Source organism: Bacillus rossius, chromosome 14 (assembly GCF_032445375.1).
Source record: "Bacillus rossius redtenbacheri isolate Brsri chromosome 14, Brsri_v3, whole genome shotgun sequence".
Classification (NCBI taxonomy): domain Eukaryota; kingdom Metazoa; phylum Arthropoda; class Insecta; order Phasmatodea; family Bacillidae; genus Bacillus; species Bacillus rossius.
The window spans coordinates 42,613,962-42,640,059 of NC_086341.1; the positions used below are offsets into that span (position 1 = coordinate 42,613,962).

At 38.5% G+C, this 26,098-nt stretch overlaps 1 protein-coding gene across 1 annotated transcript; it reads right to left on the bottom strand.

Moving 5' to 3' along the window:
• Nucleotides 1–9,751: 9,751 nt before the first annotated feature.
• Nucleotides 9,752–25,384, bottom strand: LOC134538788 (uncharacterized). The gene is made up of 3 exons (XM_063380280.1): nt 25,356–25,384; nt 22,374–22,497; nt 9,752–12,145 (listed from the first exon to the last, which is right to left on the bottom strand). The coding sequence occupies exons 1-3, from the start codon at nt 25,382–25,384 to the stop codon at nt 9,752–9,754; spliced, it is 2,547 nt and encodes an 848-aa protein (XP_063236350.1).
• Between the last annotated feature and the right edge of the window lie 714 nt (nt 25,385–26,098).

A 26,098-nucleotide genomic window follows, 5' to 3' on the forward strand; every position in this document is an offset into this window, starting at 1 on the left:
AATAAACTCACTTTGCACGACCTCTTTATGTGACAAATCTTTCTATAATTTGAAAGCAGCTTCTAGTGAACCGAAATGTGTTTTGATACAAAATTCTGGAAGGATGTGTTATAAGGATGCAACTGTTTCCTTGTGAGATTCAAAGAGTTCTTTCAGTGAATTGCAAAAAACATCGAGTTAAGTATTCTTCTTCTGTTCTTTAAGGGACGTTGTTGCGGGCTGTTTGGAGGCGACAAACTATTGGAATCTCTTCTTTAATGTAGAATTTTGCATCGAATTCCCTTACTTGAGCATACAGGATTTTAAAGTTGTCATTAGCATTTACGCTTTGTTTCGACAGCAGATCGAAGACACTTGTAACATTTTCCATGGCTCGAAAAAGAACTGAGTTTTATTTTTAAACTTCTCAGACAAGTAATGTGTAGCTGACAGCATCCGGTTCAAAAGAAAAAGATTGACCAGAAATTGAAATTGAAGGATATAACTAATTAGAGCATGTGCTTTAAATGCTGAGTCTTTTGATTTTTCTTCTATTTTCAAAAAAGAGAGAATAATTGGTTCTTAAATATCTTCAAATAAAAGATCCGAGTCATGACTCTTCACCCACAGTGTTTCGCATAGTAAAACACGTTTATTTTATTTCTGTTCAGGACAATAGTCAGATATCGTTGGACACAAATTCCTACCACATCACACACAGAACGAAAGACGAATCTAGAAGCAAGTGGAATTGCAATTATTTCTTCATATTCTCATTTCATACCAAATATTTTCATGGACAGTTTCGAGCATGAAAAAAAAAAAAAAACAGTGAATATAATTAAAAATCAGTCTAAAATATGGTTTCGTTATGTTGACGAAACATTTCTAGTCTGGCAACATCGACCTGAAAGGAAAAACAATTAAATCAGACCATCTTTAGTTGACACATAAACAGATGTTGGCCTTTCTTTCCTTTATGTTTTTTCTCCAAAATAAACTTAAAAATAACCAATAAATTATAAAGGAGACCAATACAATTAGGGCAAGGCCTACTCTTCGATTCGAACCATTTGACAGTATTTACTGGCATTATTTACTCTTTAATTTACAGAGATAAAAATAATTCAGCTGTCGCAAATATCATTTACTGATAAAAAAATTCATTAAAAATATTGACTGTTATAAATCTGGTTGCAGAAAACAAATGACAACCCACAGATCGCTCAAGAAAAATCTTCCGGAAAACTAAGATGTATATTGGTTATTTATTTCCTATATCCGTTATCTTTCTGAAAAAAAAATAAAACTATTGGTAAACAAACACTGACAAAGAAACATGTTTTAAGTTACTCCTATTTTTTCAATATTTTACAATACAATTATGCTGGTGTATTTGGGAAGTGGTGAAGGTTCATCAGCTTCTCGAATCAAAATTAGTTCACCTCAAAGTCAAGATTTTTTTTTCTCACACGAGTTCCAGTCAAAATGCCTTCAGAACTCTTGCGGAAGTTGCACCTATGCTTTGATACAAACCTACAAAAATTATAGATTTATGAGTCTCAAGAGTTAGTTTGGTATCCATGTTATTTGAACAAAAGAAAAAATCTAGGACTAGGAGAGCATAACAGACAAACGGGAAATTCTAGCGAACATTTAATTTTGTGGTATTTTAAAGGGGTAAAAAAATTGTTTACTTATGGTTTGAGCAAGGTTTTTATGCTTGTTTTGAAAGCGAGACGTGACCAATTTCACGAAGCAGAAGGTCCAGTTCATGTTTGTTTATGGGTTCCTCGTGTTTGCCTTCTGCTGTGTGGAACGACGTGAGGTTAGGTGCAGGCAACCCCTGATCGTAAATTTCCCTCGCGCCATAAATACACGTGCGAATATATATTTTTTTTTCGTTTAAACTCTGCCAACCTTCAGGTTTTGCAATTCCTCCTCCGGCGAATGTTTAACTGCGTCACGAGCCTCGCATACTGATGTCCTCATCCTCGAGCGGGTAATAGCTGTAGCTTCACGCCCAAACGGGAAAGTGCCCTTAAAATTATGCGTCTAGAATTAATTTTTTCCCTGTGAGTATATATAAATTCATAACACAACAATAGTTTTTGTTTATTTAAGTTTTAAAATAATTAACTTATTTTAAGTTTTTTTTTTTTACAATATTTGATGAAGACCAATTATTTTTTAATCACAGCCTTAATTGAAAGAAATAGATCGCGCACGTTATTATATACAAAATTTAATTAAAAATTTGTACGAAGTCTTGTCGTAAAAATGCTTATTTAATAAATAGAATATACGTATTATTAAATACAAATTTGGGCCTCCCAAAACAAAAAAAAAATAAATAAATAAATTTAAATTATTTATTTTTTGAATTTTTAGTTTTTTTTTTTTTAAATAAAAATACACCTTAAATTAAGCGTTTTACACCGCGTAATTTTATGCTCTCAATATTTATAATGCTTTAAAAAAAAGTCTGGCTTTTCTGCTCAAAAGCTTCAGAAGGGCTATAACCAGTCTTTTGGGCCACCTTCTCCTGCAAAACTCATCCAAGTTATTTTACCTCTGTTTGTCTCACTCAGCTTATAAGTATCCCTGTAAGATTTCACTACCATGTTGAATATGGCGCACACTTGTTTCAATTGCAAGATATTTAAGTTTCAATTGAGATATAAAACTTTTATTAGTATGGACACATACCTACCAAGGCAACATATTGCTTTCCAAGCTAAAATCATTTTTTACCACCCACGACAGTAACTCTGTTGACGAATCTTGGATAACCTTCATGTTTTCCAACAAATATTTAAGATCATTCACGTGAGATTATTTTCAGCCAGTCATGACAGTTTTCCGGCTTCTAAATTTTTGAAAAGGTTTTTTTTTCCATTTTTGAAGCGAAGCCAAATGCAGCTGTTCTTAAAGCATGTAAGTCTGACAATTTTTGAAGTGAAAAGTTCTATAGGAAGGTTTGGATAGGGAGTAAATTCATGTAAGTCGTCATCGACATGGTCATTATGTTTTTAATACCTACAATTACTATGCAAGGCGTATTTTTTTTTAGTAATTTAGGAGTTATTTTACTAACGTAATAAACAAATTCGTTGTGTGATAATATGTTTTTGGTAAAAATTACAAAAAAGTCTCTGATTTTTATAAAAAAATATTTTCTTATGTTACACAATTATATATTACAAAGTTAGTATTTCTTATTTCAAATTATATTTGTATTTTCTTAATTCTATTATTAATATTAATAATAGTTACTTCTATTATTATTTATTCTATCATTTGAAGTTTAGGAAAAAAATGTTGTTTACATAATATTTTTATTCTCTCTAAATATCTATTTTTAATATTTTTTTTTTAGATCCTCGATTCTGTGTGGAAAACGTTAAGTCTTCAGACGACAGAAAAAGAAAATTGAAAATAACAACTGTTTTTTATAGTTTAAAGTTTTCACTTTTGTCGGCAGTCCTCATGACTACTTTGCATTTTTTTCCCTCTTATTAAAATGAACAGAGTTGGGATGATGGTGACGGGTTCAACCACCATACGTGTAAGCGCAAGGGAGACGCCAAGACACAGCAAACGCCTCAGCGGCTAAACGTAAGACAGTGACCTGACGTATTGCCACTACGTCATGCGGAGGTGACCCTGGGATGTAATTGCGCAAGATCGAAAATACGGATACACTTACAGAGTTTAGTAGAGTACAGGTTTAAAATCATAATTTCAGTACCTATAATACATAATTGGAAATTAAAAAAAAATCAACACTGTGATTTATCTTAAGCCAAATAACACACACACAAGAGTAAGTGTTTATTATTTTTATATTCCTTGAATGATTCTTGCAAAAGGAAGATTGATTGAAATCATTGTTTTGGACGTGTGCCACTGCATGTTATAAAAAAAACCCCGAAGAACGGACAAACAACGATGAATACACAAACATACCAACGAGACAAGAGCATACAATGTAGAAAGTAAAATAGGACAGCACAGAGAATTCCGTGGAATTAATCACTAATAATATCACAGCACAGACGGACACAGAGGTACGACAATGACAAGACAGTCGCCACGAAAACAGTTAATAAGGGCTTACCACAACTTTGGACAGCTGAGCGCTATACAGCGGACACCAACGATGATACTGAAACAAATAGTCTGGACCAGCGGTTCCCAACAGGTGGGTCGCAACCCTCTAGTGGGTCGCCACTCGATCCTAAAACTATCAGGAACTATCGCATAAACCACCAGAAGAGACAAGAAAATTTCGAAACCAATCAAATAGTGTGCAAACACATATCTATTGTTAAATAAATAACGGTTTTGCTACAAAGTGCTTATATTTTGTCAACCATTTTCAAATTAGAACACAAATTGTTTATCAATAATCAATCGGTATCTTAAAAAAGCATATATCTGTAGTGTTATGGAAGAGAGGGTTAAGTCAAAAGCATAAAATTTTAAGAGAGGTGGAAGAAAGTCAAGGATTATTTGAAGGATATGCCTTTTGACACTTTATATGGTTTGTAGTTTTGTGTTGCCTGTATAAAATATCAATAATTAATAATATAACGACTAATATTTGATCGTGAAAATGATATTAGACTTTCTTCCACCTCTCTAAAAATTTGATGTTTTTGACTTAACCCTCTCTTCAATAACACCACACACACACACACACACACACACACACACACACACACACATATATATATATGCAATATTTGATGGTAAATTAAATATACATAAGGAAGGGATACGATATAAATAAGGTTTATTTACTCCACCATGGACCGATATACCGTGGAGGTATTCCTATAAGGAAAGGTGTGTCGCCATCTGAAAAAGTTTGGGAACCGCTGGTCTGGACAGCTCACAAACAATACAGCAACGCACAAGCGAACCCAGCGTGGAAATCAACGCGTGTTCTGACAAAACAACGACGCAGCGTGGACGAAAACAGCAGGCTTGCCAAGACAAACCATTTCGGGAACTGAGTTGTGTGTTTCCGTCATCAGACACAAACGTGCAGCCCGTTTGTAGCGTTTTAACAAACAAAATAATTTGATTGTACCAGTCTAGGCTTCAGGTAGCGTACCACAGAATTCGTCATCATAAAGGTGGCAGTATTAACAGTTGGTAACATAAAATTTTTGTTCAAGTAAATAATATTATTATTTTTAAATAAGTTATAAATTAAAATGCAGTCACTGAAAATAGGTATCGCACAACAAAATTGATCGAACGCTGAAGCGGTTAAATTGCAAAACACAACTAACAAATAATAATTTTCGCAGGCTTTCACGTCCATTGTCTTAAGTATATTGGCTTCTGGGTTGTAGCCGTGTCCTTGGCGATAAATTCACCGTCGTTTCGGTTGACATTGCAATCGCCAACATCAGGGAGCGGTAATCTACTGAGGTCAGTAGGTAACCGCTCCCTGATGATGGCGATTGCAATGTCGACCGAAACGACGGTGAATTTATCGCCAAGGACACGGCTACAACCCAGAAGCCAAGCTAGTACTAACAAATAATGTTGGCAATGGTAAGTCTACTTTTCATTGACCCCCGAACAGTTCCGAACACATCCGAAGATCCCCATCCGCTACGGAAACTTAATGGTCAGCATAAAATTCACCATTTTGTGAGATTTCATAAATCTTTACGTTTCTTACAGTATTTTTAATGAGGCTGATGTGACCTACCCAATTTCTCATTTTAGTGAGATCACCTAAGGAAATTTCCACGCGAGATATTCTTTTTTTAAAGACACCTAACCAAAAATATATTTTTACTTTTACGACATAAAAAAAATCCGATTATGTACGGACGCTGACAATGCAGGCTTCTAACTTGATGTCAATGAAAAATAAAATTTATCCCCGATGCGCTGATGTTTCGGAGGCCTCAGTGAAAAAGTGCGCATCGTTTCATGAGCACAACATCAGAAATGTTTTGCAAATAACATACTGTTATTCATTCACGATCGAAGAATTTTCGTTTGTTACACAAGTGTACGCGTCTTTGATTACTTAGTTACTTTGACACGAAGATAACTAATTAAAATTTGAGGCTGTGTAAGTATTTATCCTCAACTAAATTAAATTTTTACGTCAAATATAATTAAATCAACTTAAATATAAAAAAAAGGCTATTTAATGTAGCTCGAATTCGACGCTAAAATACAAGTAAATTCAATTCCATTATTGATGTGTGATAAATATTAGTTGATTTCCAAAATCATATAACTCTACAAAAGATCATTCAGATTTTTGAACCGAAACGAAAAAAAAAATGAGTTCGGTTTAGTACAATTCAACTTTTTCGGACTTCACCAAGCGAAATTTTGCCATTGTAATCGTATCCATACCATACCATATAATTTAATATTTACTCGCTAGCTCGTCAAGACATTATTTAACAACGAACTTTTTGGTTATGAATGTGACCTCAGTGATCTAGGGATAACTCATAACTAGTAGTTATCTGTCTGTCACTGGGGTTTAGTCATCACCCGAGGTCTTGCATATTCTCTCAATTAAAAATAAATGGGGTGTGGCTGTGTCATGGACACGGCCGTGTGTTGTACGGCAATACGTGTACGTAACAGGTAATATTTTCTATACAAAATATCAAATACGCTATTTTATGTATGTAATGATCATGTTTGAACACTAAGAAGTCATCATCCACTTGCATAATTCCAACCGCCCCCAGCTGCAGATGTACTGGTGTCGCGGTTGACACTCCCGGTGTCACACCACCACAAGTTAGACACCCGTCTGGGAACAGCCTTAAACACTCCAATCTTGTTTATCTTTTTTAAGTTATTATTTTGCACGCTGCTCCGATAAACGAGTGCCCCAAAATTCATAAATAAATTATTCAAAAGATTTTTAGAAAAGGAAGAGATCAGATTAATAGTATTTAAAATGAAAAGAACATAATTACTCGAAATGTGCAAAACTTTAATGAGACCATTTGCGCATGAGCATGGTAAGGAATTTAAGTTACGACCAAATATCAAAAAAATTACAATTATATCTAAAACCCTTTGCCCTATAAAGTTATAGAGGCTTTTAATATAGCCACGTTTTAATATATACCAATAAATAATAAATACTGCAATAAACGCATAAATAAATTCAGACATTGATACAAAAACCGTTCTAAATATATATATATATGTATAAATAATAAATTACAATACTATTCAAGTAAAAGTTAGTAAAAATTAATGTCTCTCTAAAACATCTTGATTACACCCGGGTGAATTTATTTTACGGCGCTTCATGGCATGCTTGATGGAAGGTTCGGTAAAAATGAGTACGAGGACGCAACATACACTCGACGTGGGAATTAGGGTCTTTTGGCAAAAAACATTTTTAAATTGTTCACTGTTATGGTGGGCAAAGTTTATATCAACGCCCCGGGGTTACAGGGGCAAGAGTTCGGAGCCGGAATCACTTACTTGGATTAAACGTTGTACGTCGCATCCCACCCCGGACCTCCTGGCCCGGAGTTTAGCCGGCTGTACTTTAGCACACATGCTAAATGCTACATTAACGAAAAAAGTAGCGTAGACTCTTCATCCTGTTGGCAGCACCCGCCACAATCTAAGTATTTGCCGAAGTTCAATATATGTCAGCTGATTTATGTTAAAAAATATTCACGAGTCCCCGCCGGCCCAATACCACAAGCCATCACCCGCGCTCGTCACGCCCGAAGCGCATACACGTTCACCACGGCGATCAGCTGACGACTCCCTCATACAGCTCATTCCGTCTCTCTTGACGTATTTCCCCCACCACCTTATTGCCTTGGAACAGTCCATTTAAATCTTCACGGGGGGGAGCGTCGTACACCGTATTATGATTCAAAGTCCAAAACGATATAATTAAATATCAAGAAACTAAACCATTTAAAAAAACATAATATAAAAACATATTAAAAAATAAGATTAACAAAACTTATAAAAGACCAATACTTATAAAAAAAGGAAAAAGGGCAAATACTAAAACTAAAATTACGTCACAGCCATAATTCAACATTAATTAAAATAAATATAAAATCAAGTGGCCATGCCACCTATGGCCACACTGGCACCGTCGTTGATCCGCCTCGGCCGCATTCATTCTTTTACGTTCCCGGCACTGCTTCACTCGGTCATATGGTGTTTTATTGGTATCATTCGATTGCTTTTGGGAAGCCCTTTCCAACCGTATACGATATCTGTATTTGGATTTGGCTTTTTGATGTGTATAGGCCAACATTATATTTTTTTTGATTATATATGTTTAATTTAACACCACATACATTCACTGTAACTATTTTACACTAATGTTTTATATATGCAATCGATAGATTTTGACGAGAGCTGACGATTGAAACTCAAACGAACGTCGTAGCTTCTCCGAGTCAAAAGTTATACTAAACGGAAATCTCGAAACGCAGCAAAATGACCTCAAAATGGCGGCGCTTCCCCCTCCACCACGCGCGATGCTTCACTCTCCTCACTTAAGGTAACGAATTATTTGATCCTTTAGCTATCCAGTGGCTGTAATTAAATTTCGGATGGAGGTGATAGATATGCAGCTGCAACACCAAACTGTATCCCCCGATTTTGTTAGCATTAGTTTTTTTTTTTAATTTGCCTCCCACCATGGAAGCAATTTTAAAGACGTATTCACATCAAAAGAAATTTTTTTTTGTTTCGTTGTTTCGATTTTTTTTAAAAATAAATGTGGTGTTCAACCAGTTGGGATTATCTTCAGATTTCACCGTTTTTGAAGTCAAATGTCTTGTTCTGTTTTTGGAATGTGAAATCTGCTGAGCGCGGGAAGCTCAGATCAGTTGCTAAACGAAGCGACCCTAGGCAGCCTTTGCTGACTGACTGACAGGGACACCAACATAGCCCAGTAGCGGACCCCAGGGGGCAGAGCACCCGGACTTGGGCCCGCTAGGAGTCCCAGGCCCGCTGAGAGCGGCCCCCAACCTCCTTGTTTCTGTGCCCGTAAACAATAAGTACTGACGGGGATTGTGAAATAACTAACTTTAGAAAACATTCGCTGCGACGCTCGGTGACTATACAAATGGCCTGAGTTAAATTTTTAAAATTTAACTAAGAGGGAAATAATAATTATTTTTTACGTTAATCTCGTGTGTTGTCCAACCTTCCTTGTTTAGGTTTTGGTGAGGAGGGAAGAGGGGGGTTATTTAATATTTGGCTGAGCAGCTGTCTCCTCCTGCTGAGCGCGGTTCTGGGAGAGAGTGGTCCCCGGGTGTTGGCTGGGACTGTACTCGGTAATATTTGGCTGAGCAGCTGTCTCGTCCTGGGAGAGAGTGGTCCCCGGGTGTTGGCTGGGACTGTACTCGGTAATATTTGGCTGAGCAACTGTCTCGTCCTGGGAGAGAGTGGTCCCCGGGTGTTGGCTGGGACTGTACTCGGTAATATTTGGCTGAGCAGCTGTCTCGTCCTGGGAGAGAGTGGTCCCCGGGTGTTGGCTGGGACTGTACTCGGTAATATTTGGCTAAGCAGCTGTCTCGTCCTGGGAGAGAGTGGTCCCCGGGTGTTGGCTGGGACTGTACTCGGTAATATTTGGCTGAGCAGCTGTCTCGTCCTGGGAGAGAGTGGTCCCCGGGTGTTGGCTGGGACTGTACTCGGTAATATTTGGCTGAGCAGCTTTCTCGTCCTGGGAGAGAGTGGTCCCCGGGTGTTGGCTGGGACTGTACTCGGTAATATTTGGCTAAGCAGCTGTCTCGTCCTGGGAGAGAGTGGTCCCCGGGTGTTGGCTGGGACTGTACTCGGTAATATTTGGCTGAGCAGCTGTCTCGTCCTGGGAGACAGTGGTCCCCGGGTGTTGGCTGGGACTGTACTCGGTAATATTTGGCTGAGCAGCTGTCTCGTCCTGGGAGAGAGTGGTCCCCGGGTGTTGGCTGGGACTGTACTCGGTAATATTTGGCTGAGCAGCTGTCTCGTCCTGGGAGAGAGTGGTCCCCGGGTGTTGGCTGGGACTGTACTCGGTAATATTTGGCTGAGCAGCTGTCTCGTCCTGGGAGAGAGTGGTCCCCGGGTGTTGGCTGGGACTGTACTCGGTAATATTTGGCTGAGCAGCTGTCTCGTCCTGAGAGACAGTGGTCCCCGGGTGTTGGCTGGGACTGTACTCGGTAATATTTGGCTGAGCAGCTGTCTCGTCCTGGGAGAGAGTGGTCCCCGGGTGTTGGCCGGGACTGTACTCTGTAATATTTGGCTGAGCAGCTGTCTCGTCCTGGGAGAGAGTGGTCCCCGGGTGTTGGCTGGGACTGTACTCGGTAATATTTGGCTGAGCAGCTGTCTCGTCCTGGGAGAGAGTGGTCCCCGGGTGTTGGCTGGGACTGTACTCGGTAATATTTGGCTGAGCAGCTGTCTCGTCCTGGGAGAGAGTGGTCCCCGGGTGTTGGCCGGGACTGTACTCGGTAATATTTGGCTGAGCAGCTGTCTCGTCCTGGGAGAGAGTGGTCCCCGGGTGTTGGCCGGGACTGTACTCGGTAATATTTGGCTGAGCAGCTGTCTCGTCCTGGGAGACAGTGGTCCCCGGGTGTTGGCTGGGACTGTACTCGGTAATATTTGGCTGAGCAGCTGTCTCGTCCTGGGAGAGAGTGGTCCCCGGGTGTTGGCCGGGACTGTACTCTGTAATATTTGGCTGAGCAGCTGTCTCGTCCTGGGAGACAGTGGTCCCCGGGTGTTGGCTGGGACTGTACTCGGTAATATTTGGCTGAACAGCTGTCTCGTCCTGGGAGAGAGTGGTCCCCGGGTGTTGGCCGGGACTGTACTCTGTAATATTTGGCTGAGCAGCTGTCTCGTCCTGGGAGACAGTGGTCCCCGGGTGTTGGCTGGGACTGTACTCGGTAATATTTGGCTGAACAGCTGTCTCGTCCTGGGAGAGAGTGGTCCACGGGTGTTGGCCGGGACTGTACTCTGTAATATTTGGCTGAGCAGCTGTCTCGTCCTGGGAGACAGTGGTCCCCGGGTGTTGGCTGGGACTGTACTCGGTAATATTTGGCTGAACAGATGTCTCGTCCTGGGAGAGAGTGGTCTCTGGGTGTCGGCTGGGACTGTACTCGGTAATATTTGGCTGAGCAGCTGTCTCGTCCTGGGAGAGAGTGGTCCCCGGGTGTTGGCCGGGACTGTACTCGGTAATATTTGGCTGAGCAGCTGTCTCGTCCTGGGAGAGAGTGGTCCCCGGGTGTTGGCCGGGACTGTACTCGGTAATATTTGGCTGAGCAGCTGTCTCGTCCTGGGAGAGAGTGGTCCCCGGGTGTTGGCCGGGACTGTACTCGGTAATATTTGGCTGAGCAGCTGTCTCGTCCTGGGAGAGAGTGGTCCCCGGGTGTTGGCTGGGACTGTACTCGGTAATATTTGGCTGAGCAGCTGTCTCGTCCTGGGAGAGAGTGGTCCCCGGGTGTTGGCTGGGACTGTACTCGGTAATATTTGGCTGAACAGCTGTCTCGTCCTGGGAGAGAGTGGTCCCCGGGTGTTGGCCGGGACTGTACTCTGTAATATTTGGCTGAGCAGCTGTCTCGTCCTGGGAGACAGTGGTCCCCGGGTGTTGGCTGGGACTGTACTCGGTAATATTTGGCTGAGCAGCTGTCTCGTCCTGGGAGACAGTGGTCCCCGGGTGTTGGCTGGGACTGTACTCGGTAATATTTGGCTGAGCAGCTGTCTCGTCCTGGGAGAGAGTGGTCCCCGGGTGTTGGCTGGGACTGTACTCGGTAATATTTGGCTGAACAGCTGTCTCGTCCTGGGAGAGAGTGGTCCCCGGGTGTTGGCCGGGACTGTACTCTGTAATATTTGGCTGAGCAGCTGTCTCGTCCTGGGAGACAGTGGTCCCCGGGTGTTGGCTGGGACTGTACTCGGTAATATTTGGCTGAACAGCTGTCTCGTCCTGGGAGAGAGTGGTCCCCGGGTGTTGGCCGGGACTGTACTCTGTAATATTTGGCTGAACAGCTGTCTCGTCCTGGGAGAGAGTGGTCCCCGGGTGTTGGCTGGGACTGTACTCGGTAATATTTGGCTGAACAGCTGTCTCGTCCTGGGAGAGAGTGGTCCCCGGGTGTTGGCTGGGACTGTACTCGGTAATATTTGGCTGAACAGCTGTCTCGTCCTGGGAGAGAGTGGTCCCCGGGTGTTGGCTGGGACTGTACACGGGTGCAGGCGACGAGAGGTTTTGTCAGGACGTTTTGCTGCCGAGACCGCAGCGACACCTCGCTCTAGCCGCAGTTGCGACCGCAGACGGTTTGTCCCGCGACACGGACTGCTGATGGCCGGACAGAGCGACTGCTTCTCAGGTCTCCGGGGACGTCAGCCGTCACTGGACACGTCGACACAGAGTCACCTCGGCCTTGACCTTGGAGTGATCCGCGTGTCCCAGGCTTGAATACTCACTGATTCACCAGTGCAGACAAGTGGCAGTTTCACAGGGTCGGTTTTATCATAATTAATTATGTTTTTTTTTGGAGTTCTGCATCCGAATCTGGAGTTATCCAACAATATTCCCTAGTGCGTTTTAAGATATTCACAAAAAACAGCGAAATTTTTTTACCTTTTGTGGTTTTTAGCTTTTAATTTTAATAGTACAGGAAAATCATATTAAGAGTATCTTTGTCTTTGTGAACTTTGTTTCGCGCCATCCGCCACAGATGGTAGTTCCATGGTTACACATTTCCGTTCCATTTGACTGTTCCATTTTCTGAAATTACTCCTAGAATTTTGCGCAAACTAAGAGCTAAGATGTTACCTATCAAAAACTTTGGTTGACAAGGTCTTGTTCGAAGTAGCTTGGCTTCTGGGTTGTAGCCGCGTTCTTGGCGGATAACTCACCGACGTTTCGGTCGACATTGCAGTCGCCATCATCAGGGAGCAGTTACCTACAGGTCTTGTTCGGCCGCGCTTGGGCACGGAAGGGACCTGAATTCCAGAAGACCCTGGCTGCGGCTCTACCTCTGGAACATCAGTGAGAGAGAAATGGCTAAAAAGAATGAGATGATATAATTCCAAGGGTCAATTGCAGGTGTAACTGGTACACAGATTTTTATGTTTATATGAAAGGGGTGGCTGATGTTTGTTATCTAGATCTTCCTCCTCTTCGAGACCATGGCGATGCACGAGGCTGCAGGATGCTTCGCACGGCTTACAAGTGTCAGAGAAGTGCAGTACTGCTTGCAACTGCACATTGCCGCTGCACTTGCATGCAACCAGTTGCACTAGGTTGTCAGGTGCAAGGGGGTGTGATGTTTGGGAGTGGTGGGCGGTAGGCCGTCTGACTCACTGACTCTGAAACGCCAAGAAGATATGGTAGGCTATATACCTTTGGAGGACAAACGTATCATGAAGCACACAGTATTAAACAAAGTCGCTTCCCGCTGTCTGTCTGTCCCTATGTATGCTTAGATCTTTAAAACTACGCAACGGATTTTGATGCTTTTTTTTAAGTAGATAGAGTGATTCAAGAGGAAAGTTTATATGTATAATACATGTATAATATAGTAGAGAAACACTGATAATTTTAGAGGTTTCTAATGTGATGTCGTAAATAAAAACTTTTTTTTTTTGAGCTTACATTGCAAACGCTGGCTGAACCCGACGAGATAGATCAAAATAATGTACTACAGTATTGCACACCTTTAAAAGGTCTACAAAAAAAGTCCTCGATGGTATATGTCTATCTCTTAGGGATAAACCACAATAACCATTTTTTATCGTTTACTTTTTACGCGAAATAATGGCTTATTTACGAAGCGATTTTAAGCAATACTTCATTAATCCTTATCCAATTAAGTACCTTAAATACATTGGCATTTAACATATATCAATATGGCCCTCTACAGCATGTAATTTAAATGAATATTTTCGAAGATATTACAGATTTAAAATGCAGGGACATAGCGGTTGCGGCGGTACCGGCGGGGGGCCGGTATATAAAGACATGCTGTAGTATATTTAGTATCAGCATTGCACCCGTGCGAAGCCGGGGCGGGTCGCTAGTAAAATATAAATTAAATGTTTAACAATAGAGTTACATTTTTAATCCTGCTACTTGAGCGGAACACGCCTTAATTATTAAAGTGTGTGTTATATCCTGTATTTTAGATGGTCGCCTTATGAATAACTATGCTTGTAATTGCTAAAAAAATATCAAAATTCGCGAATTCATTTCGCGATAGGCTAAAATACAAATAGTTATACCTCAGTGCTGCCTCTGCTATTGGCTTACAACTCACCTGAATGACTCTGGGCCAATGAGAAACACACGACCAAAGCTGTATCGAATCACAGGCTGCAACGTTGGGACGTCTCACGAGACAGCAGCCAATGAGTGGGTGGCATTTGACCGACTGTATGTAGAACTGTGGAGTTCATCGTGCAGGTCATTGAACCCGCGAATTTTTCCGGTCCCTACTTATAGCTCGGAAAGTTTAACTGTAAACGAAAATCAGTGAAAAATTTTTCCTTTTTGGAAATCTAATTTAGCGTCATAGGGAATCTTCCCCGGCTCCCCCCATGAGACCGGCTGGCCCATCCAGAGCTAAACTGGCACATAAACACGCAGCATGTGTTGGTTTGCTGCAGCTCTGGTTTCGGGGCAGAGCGGCCATATTTGAAATGGATTTATAAGCTGCGGACTTGCAACAGCAGCTCACACAGACAACACTTGCTTGTCTCCACCGTACGAGGCAGCTACAAATCTCTCGCCAACTGTGAAGATGGTCTCAACATCAATGTCTTTGCAATGTTTTTTGACGTGACGTCTAATAAATCGATGAACCCCGGCTGCACGGACGAAAAAGTGTCCCGTTACGCATATTTTCCCGTTTCGCTGTGTCCCGTTACGCTCTTTTTATATTGCTCTTTGCTAACCTGAACCTCCTAGCATTGCGACCGAGTCCGTGGCGTAATTCTGTTTTCATGCATTTCAATGTAACATTTTCATTGCTCTTTGCTAACCCGTTCCTCCTAGCATTGCTGCAGAGTCCGTGGCACAAATATATTATTTTTGACTGCATCTTGGTGTTGGGTAAGCCATTTTCCTTCACATCATCCTTGAAACACTCCCATTCGTTTCCTACTTTTCCTATCATAGCCCTATCATTAACAGAAAAACACACATTGGAAGAAGTTAAATAGCAAACATGTATAAAAGTTATAGTTAAATAATCTATTCGTTAAAGTAATAAACATATTTGAATTATGAGTGCAAATAAAAGTAAATTTATCAATTAAATTGTAGATTTCATTTCACTCCTTCTTTGTATCCATACAAAATAGTGATAATTCAATAAAAATGATTCAATTTTATTCATAAAAGTATGCAATCATTTTATCAATGTTTTGTTATGACGTTGTCACGTTAACCTATCGTCCGTAAACCGACTTTAAAGAAAACCAATTTTTTTAAAATGACACCAACGGAAGGTTAAGGTCGGGGTTTTAAACTTTCCACGGTTAAACAAGGTGGATGTAATATATGAGATGTTGTCGTTGATGATCTTAATCTAAGAATGTTAGGTTAACCTAGTTGTCTCACAATGAATAACCACATTTCACTCCTAAAATCATGATATGAAGTCACATCTAATGCAATGCACACAAACTGGATAATTTTTTAATTGGTAGCTATTAATACCTCAAATACGAAAATATGAATGTACAATTAACTGGTGCCTTGAAAAAAATCAACTGATTCATTCAAACACACAAGGGCACACAAAAATTACGCAACATAAATGTCAATATTTAAACATAAAGGTTTACCGAGGTCTCCCTATACCTTAACATTTGCGGCGCTACACATTATTTAATTGTTATGCATCCTATTTAATAATTGAAAAAAATCAAGGACTCAGATATTACCGTGTGACATAAATGTGGAATCACACCTTTATGTAATAAAAATTTGTAAAATGGTTTCTTTTACAATAAAATGTTGTGCGAGTAAAAAAAAAAATGAGAATGTCAAATTACAGTTTGTTTACAAGTCAAATTATAAAATAAATATTTGTAATTTAGCTCTGAATTTGACTCACATGATGATGTTTGTACACACGAATCGTGTGTGTTCAATAAGTTCAACAGGCTTCACTTCCCCGAGGACGACCTCCTGGCGTGGACACAAGAGAGTGAGTTGAAAGACACTTCAGGGTGTTCGACACACACATTTTTCCTTATTAATTTGGACAACTCCTTATAGGACTGTAAAAATAACTTAATACCTTAATATCTTAAATGCCTAAAATAAATTACTATAATAAAATTATATGAATAATATAGTGTAATTTTTATAAACTGACTATATATATGCCTAGGAAACTGTGAAAAATGAAGTTCTACATTTTTAGATAATTTTTCAAGTCTAAACATCCCAAAATCCAATTTTCTAATTATTTAGTTTTATACCAATTTGTAATAAACCATTGGGTCTACATACGTTGTTTTGTGCTTGAATTAATTTTAAAAAGATTTTTTACAACTTTACCTATGAAAATTTTCCTCGTAGGAGTAGTATTAATTAGCTCAAATTTTGACCCAAAAACCTATCAATTTCATTTTTTGGAAAAAAAAATGAAAATGTTTGAAGTGCTGTATCTCAAGAACTATAGGACGTACAGAGTTGAAATTGACCTCAAACTGTGGTAAATTTAGTCTTTATAAAAAAAAAGGTAAGTGTGAATTTTTCGCTACCACATAAACTGTTGAAATTATAAGTGAAAAACGAAAAAAGTACGAACATTTCGCTGTTTTTTTGCAAATATGTCAACACGCACCAGAAAATTTTGTTGGATAAATCCAGATTCGAATTAATCACCCAAAAAATATAGGGAATGATAAAAAAAACCGACTACTGAATTTTTTTTAACAAGTGGCCGTTTTTTGACATCGTTTGCCTGGGTTATAACTGCAATTATAACATTTAAAAAAATAGAAAAATTTGGAAACTCAGATTTTAAATATTGAAAAAATGTTTTTTTAGTTTTAATATCTTCATATCCACCAACAAACAAAACCTATTTGATTTTTTGGTTAAACATTTTTTCCCCGCATATATGGGTTTGAAAAATGAGACATTTAGAGTATGGATAAAAATAGCAGTAATCGCGTCAACACTTACTATTTTATGGGCAAAAAAATTCTTTGCTTTTAATTGAGAATTTCTTGGAAGAAAATCTTTCAATTAAATATTATCGTTGATTTTATTTAAAAAAATTATGAACGAGTCTTTAAGTTCTCGCCAGTGATGTGTAAACATCCAATCTCGGTAACGAGAAAACTCATGTGTTCTCATGTTGTTCACGTTGCAAATAAACTTGCAATACGAAACTCTGACACGAAATTTAACGTACAATTCTCTAAAATTATGCCAAGCGTGATAATTAAACTGATAAATAAAATAGTCGCTTTTCAAATACCTACATTTCTGGATGCGAATCACACACGAACTTACTGCGCCCGCCGCTAGAATTCGCTGCCTGAATCGTAAACTTTGATACCCACGGGAATTATACTTTTCACAAACGAGAGAGCCAAACGCCCGATCGTGCATCTTCGAGGTTTTTTTTGTTCATTGTAAATAAATATGGCGGTGTTGATAACTAATTGTCAATTAGGTTAGGTTAGCTACATTATAAATACTTTAACACATTGTGGACGGTTGATTTGGTTAGGATAGCTACATAAAAGATACGGAAAAAAAGCATGAACTTCGGGGAACTTCGGGTTTTGGCTCTCTCGTCTGTGAAAAGAAGGCTTCCCGATTCCCACCATCAAACGCAGATAGAAATCAGCAGCACGAAACAACAGGACATTTTAAACTATTATTAACTGCTTCGATAAAGCCCCGGCTTTTGACCTGATTTTCTACAAGGGAGTTTATTAAAAAATTTAATTTGGCACACCAATACGTATGGTATGTCCCCTAATATTTACAAAAGTGACTGTATACAAGTTTATGTTGTTACACGTGGGTCCGTGATATTTGTGACACATTTATGTTCATCGATTTCCGTTTCATTTTCATAAAATTACTTCTACCAAATTCTGTATACCGAGAGGTATGATGTGTACACACAAAAAACGTATTGATTGAACTTTATTTATAACATTTGGAAGATCTAGGCAAAATATCAAAATATGTTTAGATTTTAAAGACTGATAAATGTTTTTAATTTAAACTATCGTCAGATCCGGCATCAAAAACAATTACTAAAATTAATTGTGTTCAAAAATGTTCTCTTTCTACAATGAAAATATATAATTAAAACTAATTAGTTGTAAGGCACCTAAGGCGGCCGTTGAAATTTGATAAATATAACAAACAATAAATTAATATACACGAAATTGTTATTAAAAATTAAATTTATTTTAATATATACTGTATGCTAAGTGTATCTGTGCTATTAACCGGTAAGTTTAACAGCAAGAAATGAAGTGACCACAAAATAAAAATATAATATAAAAATTCAAAAGGGCTGAACTACAAAAAAACAAAATCTGCGAAAAAAAACTTTTGGACATACCTACAAACAAATACTATTTACATAAAATACAAAAATACCAACGTTTTTTTAAAAATAAAATATAAGCATTCTTAAAAATTATTTTTTTTTTTTTTTTTTTTTTTTAGAGAGGGCATGATAACATAATTAAAAATATCAAAATATTCCTAAAGACACAACTTAGATTTTCAAAAAAAGGAAAAAATTTCACAGTTTTTCGTTTAGAGGTAAACTTTGACTTGATGTAAGTTTTTGGACATACGCCATTGCTAAGAACTTTTTCTGTTGAAGAAAAACTAATAAATAAAATAAATAAAAATACACAAGAAAGACAAAAAACACACAAAATTAAGCAAACAATTGCTGTTGTCAACAAGAATATAAACACCACAAAATATTCCGAAACAGAAATATGGTCAACAAACAAAGAAAAAACAAAGAAAAAAGTACTAAGTGAACAAAAAAAAACACACACAAATGATGACAACACAAAAATATTGAAACCAAAATAATTCAGCACAACAGTTGAAACGAGACAAAAACACGACAAAACTAAAAGACAAAAAAAATTCAATAGTTTTACCAAAACAGAAACAAGCGACGTTTCGGAAACTGCTATCTGCTCCCGTCCTCAGGCAGAGACGCACATGGTACGGAAACACAGTCGCACCTGTGTATCTTGCCATTGGGAACAGCTCTGTTGAAAATACTACAGGATCTGCCTCTTAAATGTGTCACTTATACCACTTTAGACCTTCGACAGTATTATTACTGAGCTTGGTTCTACTGCACCGCACAGTATTATTACTGAGCTGACGGTGCAGTTCATGATGCTTTGCACACACAGCTGAGATATTTTAATTATATACTTGCTCATGACTTATTTATTAAAATCCATCCCAATGCTAGTTATTTAAGCACATAGTCAATCACAAAAGTGCAATGTTTATTGTTTTTTTTTAAACCAAAATTTAAAAAACTCACATATGGGTCACAGTACATGTTAAAAAAAAAATGGCAAAAAATTTGTGACCCACACGTAGGTAAATCCGGTATAAACCCAAACATTTGAAATGGGAAGAAATAACATAGGGAAATTGTATAATGTAACTGTATAATGGAAATAATATGCATAAGGAAATTTGATGAAATGTTATATTTCCTCAAACCACTTGATATGATAGTTGTAAGATGGAAAATTATGTGTTTGTTATGTCCGGCTAAGAGGCTATAAACAATGCACTCACATAGTTAATGCTTATTAATTATTTCAGTAGGTATTTGCCTTGTATGGGTCTCAATAGTAAACATAAAACCATAAATAAAATATTCAAATGTAAACACAAATTGTTAGTTTTATTTCTGTTTTCTATAATGCAACCGAGAATATAATGTGAACAAAAACTTTTTGAATATGAGTTAATGTAAAAGACTATGAATTTGAAATCTCAATTAATTTACAAAGATGGAGTGAAATGAAATCTACAATTTAATTGATAAATTCACTTTTATTTGAACTCATTAATTGAAATATGTTTATTACTTTAACGAAGAGATTATTTTAACTATAACTTTTATACATGTTTGCTATTTAACTTATTCCAATCTGTGTTATGATAGGACGATGTAGTAGACTGAAGTCGTTATTTTGCGGAAGTCTTTTGACCGAAACCCAGTAGATCTTAAGTCGTTTTCTGATAATTATTTTACCAACAGGTAGTAGACTTAATGTCGTTTCGCCGAAATATATTTACCTAAATATCATTTGACTTCACGTTAAGTTGAGTTTTTTTTTTAATGTTGTTTCGCGGAAACATATTTACCTAAATGTCATATGACTTCACGTTAAGTCGATTTTTTTAAATATCGTTTCACCGAAATATATTTACCTAAATGTCATTTGACTTTACGTTAAGTCTTTTTTAATGTCATTTCACCGAAATATATTCACATAAATGTCATTTGACTTCACGTTAAGTCGATTTTTTTAAATGTCGTTTCGCCGAAATATATTTACCTAAATGTCATTTGACTTCACGTTAAGTCGATTTTTTTAAATGTCGTTTCGCCGAAATATATTCACATAAATGTCATTTGACTCCACGTTAAGTCGTTTCTCCGACTTTTCCGCCCACGCAGGTTGTCTACAGGGCCACAGCATCTCGGACAAGTTCCTTGGATTGGGCGTGGGACGGTATCTGTAATCCTACACTCCGCGGTTTCTCGCCTGAGGTGTGAAGTGGGCTCGAGCTGTTACGAGTATCTGTAACAACACAAGTGTGTGGGTCTCGTTACACATGAGCGCCTGCTGCCCTGGGATAACCAACTCCGCTCCTTCTCACACAACTGGTCGTATGTTGTGTACTAGCTTTGAATATATATACTGTATAGAAGTCGCCAGCCCAGGTTAAAATTTCTAATACGGTTTTGAGGTAGTTGGTTAATTCACCGCCGCAATCGCCACCATCTCCAGGGCATCGACTCGTGGTGGTCCCTAGCGGACAAGTTTCGAACTCTTCAAACACCCCTTCCCCCTCCCGTTGAACGACGTTGAGCTGCAGTGAATGATGGATGAGGGGTGCGGGGAATGACAGCGGGCGACAGTGCTGCGCTCTAACGTTTAAATAACAACTAAGAAATACAGGGCGTTACGGCAGCGCACTGCAGCGGTGAAGTTCCCAAGCTGCTCATCATACGCTTCTGAAAAACGTAGAGTAAATCCTATCCACTCGCGACTTCTATACAGTATATATATTCAAAGGTACTAGCTACCCAAGAAACACGCGTTAGCATGTCATGGTGATCCGAGTCGTTCTTCCCTATGTTTTGTGGGGGAATGTTTTCTGCCTGATCTTTAAAAGGTTCCTTCACCAAGTTTTGAACGAGCCTTAGCACCGGGCGGGCACTGTTATTGTAACTGCTCTACTGGTTCACTCCTTGGTAAGCCACGGCTAGCTTACAAACCCGGGGGTTAGTTATGTATCTGGACAAACATCTTCAAATTTACATCATGCTGGTGAAATAATGTGTTATGTAGACAATTTTTACAAAGCCATAAAGTGAATTTTAGGAGTTCTAAGTTAGAGTATGCTTATGCTGGTCCGTTAAAAATATTGAAGTTTTTAGGCCCAGTGACAGTGCTGTTACAGGACACAGAAAATACTTTCAAAAGGAAGGATCATGGGAGCCATTCAAACAAGTTTGTTAAACCGATAGAGACTTAAATAAGTTGTTTGTTTTAATTAACTGGTTCTTAGTTTGAATTAGATTTAATTTTTTTTAAAGACTTTTTGAAAAGTACATTGTTACCGCCCTGTTGCTTTATTCCAGCAACACCGCGGTCAACAATCTGTCCTCACACTCTTGCCCCAAGGAGGGTCAAACTTCATGCGGGTGGCACGATCCACCGCACGCGACTATACAAAACATAGTTCCCCTTTTCATTCCGCAAGTGTGAGATGCTTTAAAACAAACAATGTAAGAACAGGGTTCAAATCCTTTTAATTCTATCATGGCTGTTACTGAGTAGCATGATTCAAACTAACTCCTAAGAACATTAAACTATAACTCTATAATTACATTTTACATTAAATTCACTTGATTGGCCAAACATAATATTAAATGAAAGGTCCTTGAGTCTGTATAGTTCCTGTGCGCGCACTTTTACGATATTATGCATGAACTCGTTTGCTGTCTGTCTCGAGCAATCACGGCCTAAGTGGGTAATGTTGCACCTCTCGTAAAAAGCATCCAAAAAAAGTACGTCCACTTCAAAAACTAGTAAAACACGGGCCCGCCCTTCGCCTGTTCTGGCAACAAGGTGCATGTGCGTCGACTCCTTACTTTATGTGCGTTGACTGGGGCCCAGCTGGTCGTCCACGCGGGTCGCGGCCGCCAGCTCTCGCCGGCCATGTTGCTGTCGTCGCTGGCTCGCGAGTCCCGTATCCCAGACTCGCGCGCCACAGCTCTGCGCGTCACTCCGCCACGTCATCGTCGTGCACCTTCGACCGTCCTCGGGAGTGCTCGGAACACCCAATACCCACTCAACACTTGACACTTCATCCAGACCATCCTCTGTCTCCTGTAAATTCCTACACGTAATGCATGCCAATTTGCATACCGCATGAATGTGCCAGGGTTTTCCCTGTGTCTATGCAGGTTTTACCTGGGCCCAACCTATCTCTAGTTATAGTCTAGATTTAAGAGTGAGGGGAGTTAGTCATGGCGCCAATCCTTGCCATGGCTGGCCAATCCCCTCCTAGCACATGATGCATGTGACCCTCTCCTTGCATGGCTAATCCCAGCATGACCAGGCGTATAGGCTTCGGCCTGAGACGCACCTAGGTCCCTTCCTAACCCGGACCCCTGCAAAATACACTTAGTTTTAGTTAGGTTAGGAAAACAAAAAATCAACACTTGGCGTCCGTTTAGCAAACGATTTCAGTTTCATTTTAGCATCCGAACGAAATTACTTTAACAAAAATGGCCAAAGCCAATAAAAATGAATATTTTCTAATTAAACAGAAAAATAAATACTTCTTCAAAGAAGCTAACTAAACAATGAAGAAAGTTACCGGCACCGGTAACAAGAAATTGAGAAAAAATAATAATGAATGGCTCGTGTGACAGATTTAGCGTTAGATCAGTAGAGTCATACACACGCGGATGAAAGTTTCTCCGGTATTTCTCTTTATTTTGAATTATGCTGTCATAAGCGAATGCTTGCGTAAATCCGATGAAAGCAGAGTTTTGTATGGTTTAAGTAATATTAAGATATAATTTTGAGAGCTTACATCACTCATATTTTATGTTTAGTACACAACCAAGCAAATTTTAGTTTTGACTTTCCATGAATATTATTTTGTATGACAGTATTTTGAAACTCAATGGTAATAAGTCATAATTTATAAATATAATAAATGAGAATATTGCGTAGTTTGTACAATGGCTTGAATGAATTGAACGACAGTGAATTTTTGTTTGTTAATTTTCTTGTAATCAGCGGATTCAGCACAAACATGAATGAACCGTACTCTGTTTTGGCTTAGAGCATGCTATTAGTTAACTAATATTACTTAGAGTCTAATCGTACTAAAAACAAACCTCATTCATAAAGTTATGCATATGAGTAGAATATGCTATATTTATCTGTCGACGAGACTTAAAAATAAACACAAAAATTAAGGTGTCTAGGAAGGTTTATTCGCAAGAATACAAATTCAGTCTTGTGTAAATCTGAATCCAATGAATTAGTTACTGACAAAAATTGTTCTGCATATTTACTTCCAAACGAAAAACTATGCGGAAAATTTAAATACATTCTTGTTGCTCACAAAAAAAAAATAACTTGATATAAGTTTATTAGAGATAAGGACTTTTAGAGAAACAATTAGCAACTTGTTGTTCCAAATAATACAATTGAATTTTGAAATTTTTGTGTTTAACCTTAATTGTTTGGGTTAATATCAAAAACGTTGAAATATTACTTCAAACAGTATTTTTTTACACAGCGCGGACAAAAATACTGTGGCTTGACAATAATGAACAGTGAGGGAAATGCCTATCTGAGCCAACCTATAGCTTGTTTAGATATTGTAAAACGATTAGTTTAAAAAACGGTATTGCTAACAGAAGTAAAACCAACGAAGCAAAAACATATTTTATAGTTTGACTAACAAACTCATTGTTCCGATTTCAAACAAAATATTGTATTTAAAAAGTCGTTTGCAATTTGGGTGTGACATTTGGAACACACATTTTTAACGCCAACTATTTCTCTACTCATTGGAAACAGTGGTTTGAACCAGTAAACTGGCAGTTGACTAACTAATATTTATGCTAACGAGCTGTTGGTGCTAGGGGAATCCATGTAAACCCCAGTAGATAATTCTTCAAAATCAGTTAAAATCACTGATTAAATACTTGAACTTCATCCGCTTGGTGTAATCAGTATGAAAGCAAGATTTTTTTAATTTAATATAAATGGTGCTCTGTTACCAGATACACACCATTGAGGCAGAAGTTTCGGACACAACTTTGTATTTTTAAGGTAAAATTTTGAATGAGAATTTTCCTGGTGTATTTTATCATGTGCTTGATCTAAAAATAATTCCTTTTTTTTAAAATATTTAATGAGATAGAGTTGAAAGAAAACATCTTGGTTTCAACCTTTTTTGTTAACATTTTGTTTAAATAATTTAATTTTAAGATGTTTGTCTTTTTCAGCATTGCACATACTTTCATGGAATGTCGTTTATTAATAGTGACTGAGTTTTATAAATCGTTTCTTCTGTAAAATAACAACTGGTGTTTATCTTTTTTTCTGTCAGAATGTCTACAACTGTAATAACACTGTAAGAAAAAAAAATATTATATGATCTCAGAAAAAATATTAAAACTTTTAATGATTTACGATGATATACGTAATACGACTTTTAATTCTAACAACCCTGGCAGTATCAATCCGGCAACAATGTTTGTCGGTTACTATGTACTGCAAAGTAAGCGTGGGACAGACTAAAGATACCTTCGGCGCCAGTGATGCCAACTCCTAAAGAGTGTTCCCCCTAGTACCAACTTCAAATCCCCCTAGATGTCGATTAAAAACCCCTAAAGTTTTCATTGTACATCCTGTTTGAGAGCTAAAATTATTTTTTCTTGAACCTCGTTTTTCACTTTCAATATAGATTAGGCCTATGCGTGTTTTCGTGTCCTTATTTATCTGCCCAAACAGAGCATAATAATTTTGAAAAAATAACATTCAGTGTCTACAATTTTATATATGTGCGAATTTAATATCGGTTTAAATAATACATGTTTACTAACCTTGAAGTTCCGGATCGGTCTTCCAACATTCCGTATATTTTTGCTGATTTTTTTTTCCTTTTGGCATTCTGGAAAAGAATTGGACACGAATAATTAATTATTATTCGTGTTTTTTTTATTCCTTGGCAACACAGAAAAACATAAACGACTTACTTTGCAATCCAATAAAACTCGCGAGTCGACAACTAACTAATGGACCCAACCTCAACATGACAGCTGACAACGTGAAAACGTCGTACGGTAAAGGCGGTAAAAGTGGAAACGGAAATCGTTTCTCTTGACCAGCAAGTTGTTGTTGGTCGTAGTGCGAAATTAAGCTACCAGCGCCACTTGTGTTGCTGTTATTTCGTTTATACTATTTTTTTCAAGATATACACTTTAATTCCACGCCTTTAAAAAAACTCAAATAAAGTACCCGCTTTAGAAATTCTCCTTTAAGAATCTCCCTAAATAAATTTATCCCCTTAAAAAATAACTTTATATTTTGGTTCTCTCTAAATTTGGGGGAAAACCTCCGAAGTTGGCATTCCTGGTCGGTGCGCTTGCGAGACCCCAGGATGTGGCGTGACGTCACACCACAGCCCCGTCTGGCTGACATACTCGCCGTTCCACCCTTAAGGAGTGGGTTAAGGCGCCCGCCTCGTCAGGGGTGTATCTGTGCTAGTGAGGCGGGATGATAAGCGCGACGCTCGCTGGTGCTTCTAGCGCGGTGTCTCCTCTGGACTGGCGCGCAGTCTTCTCGT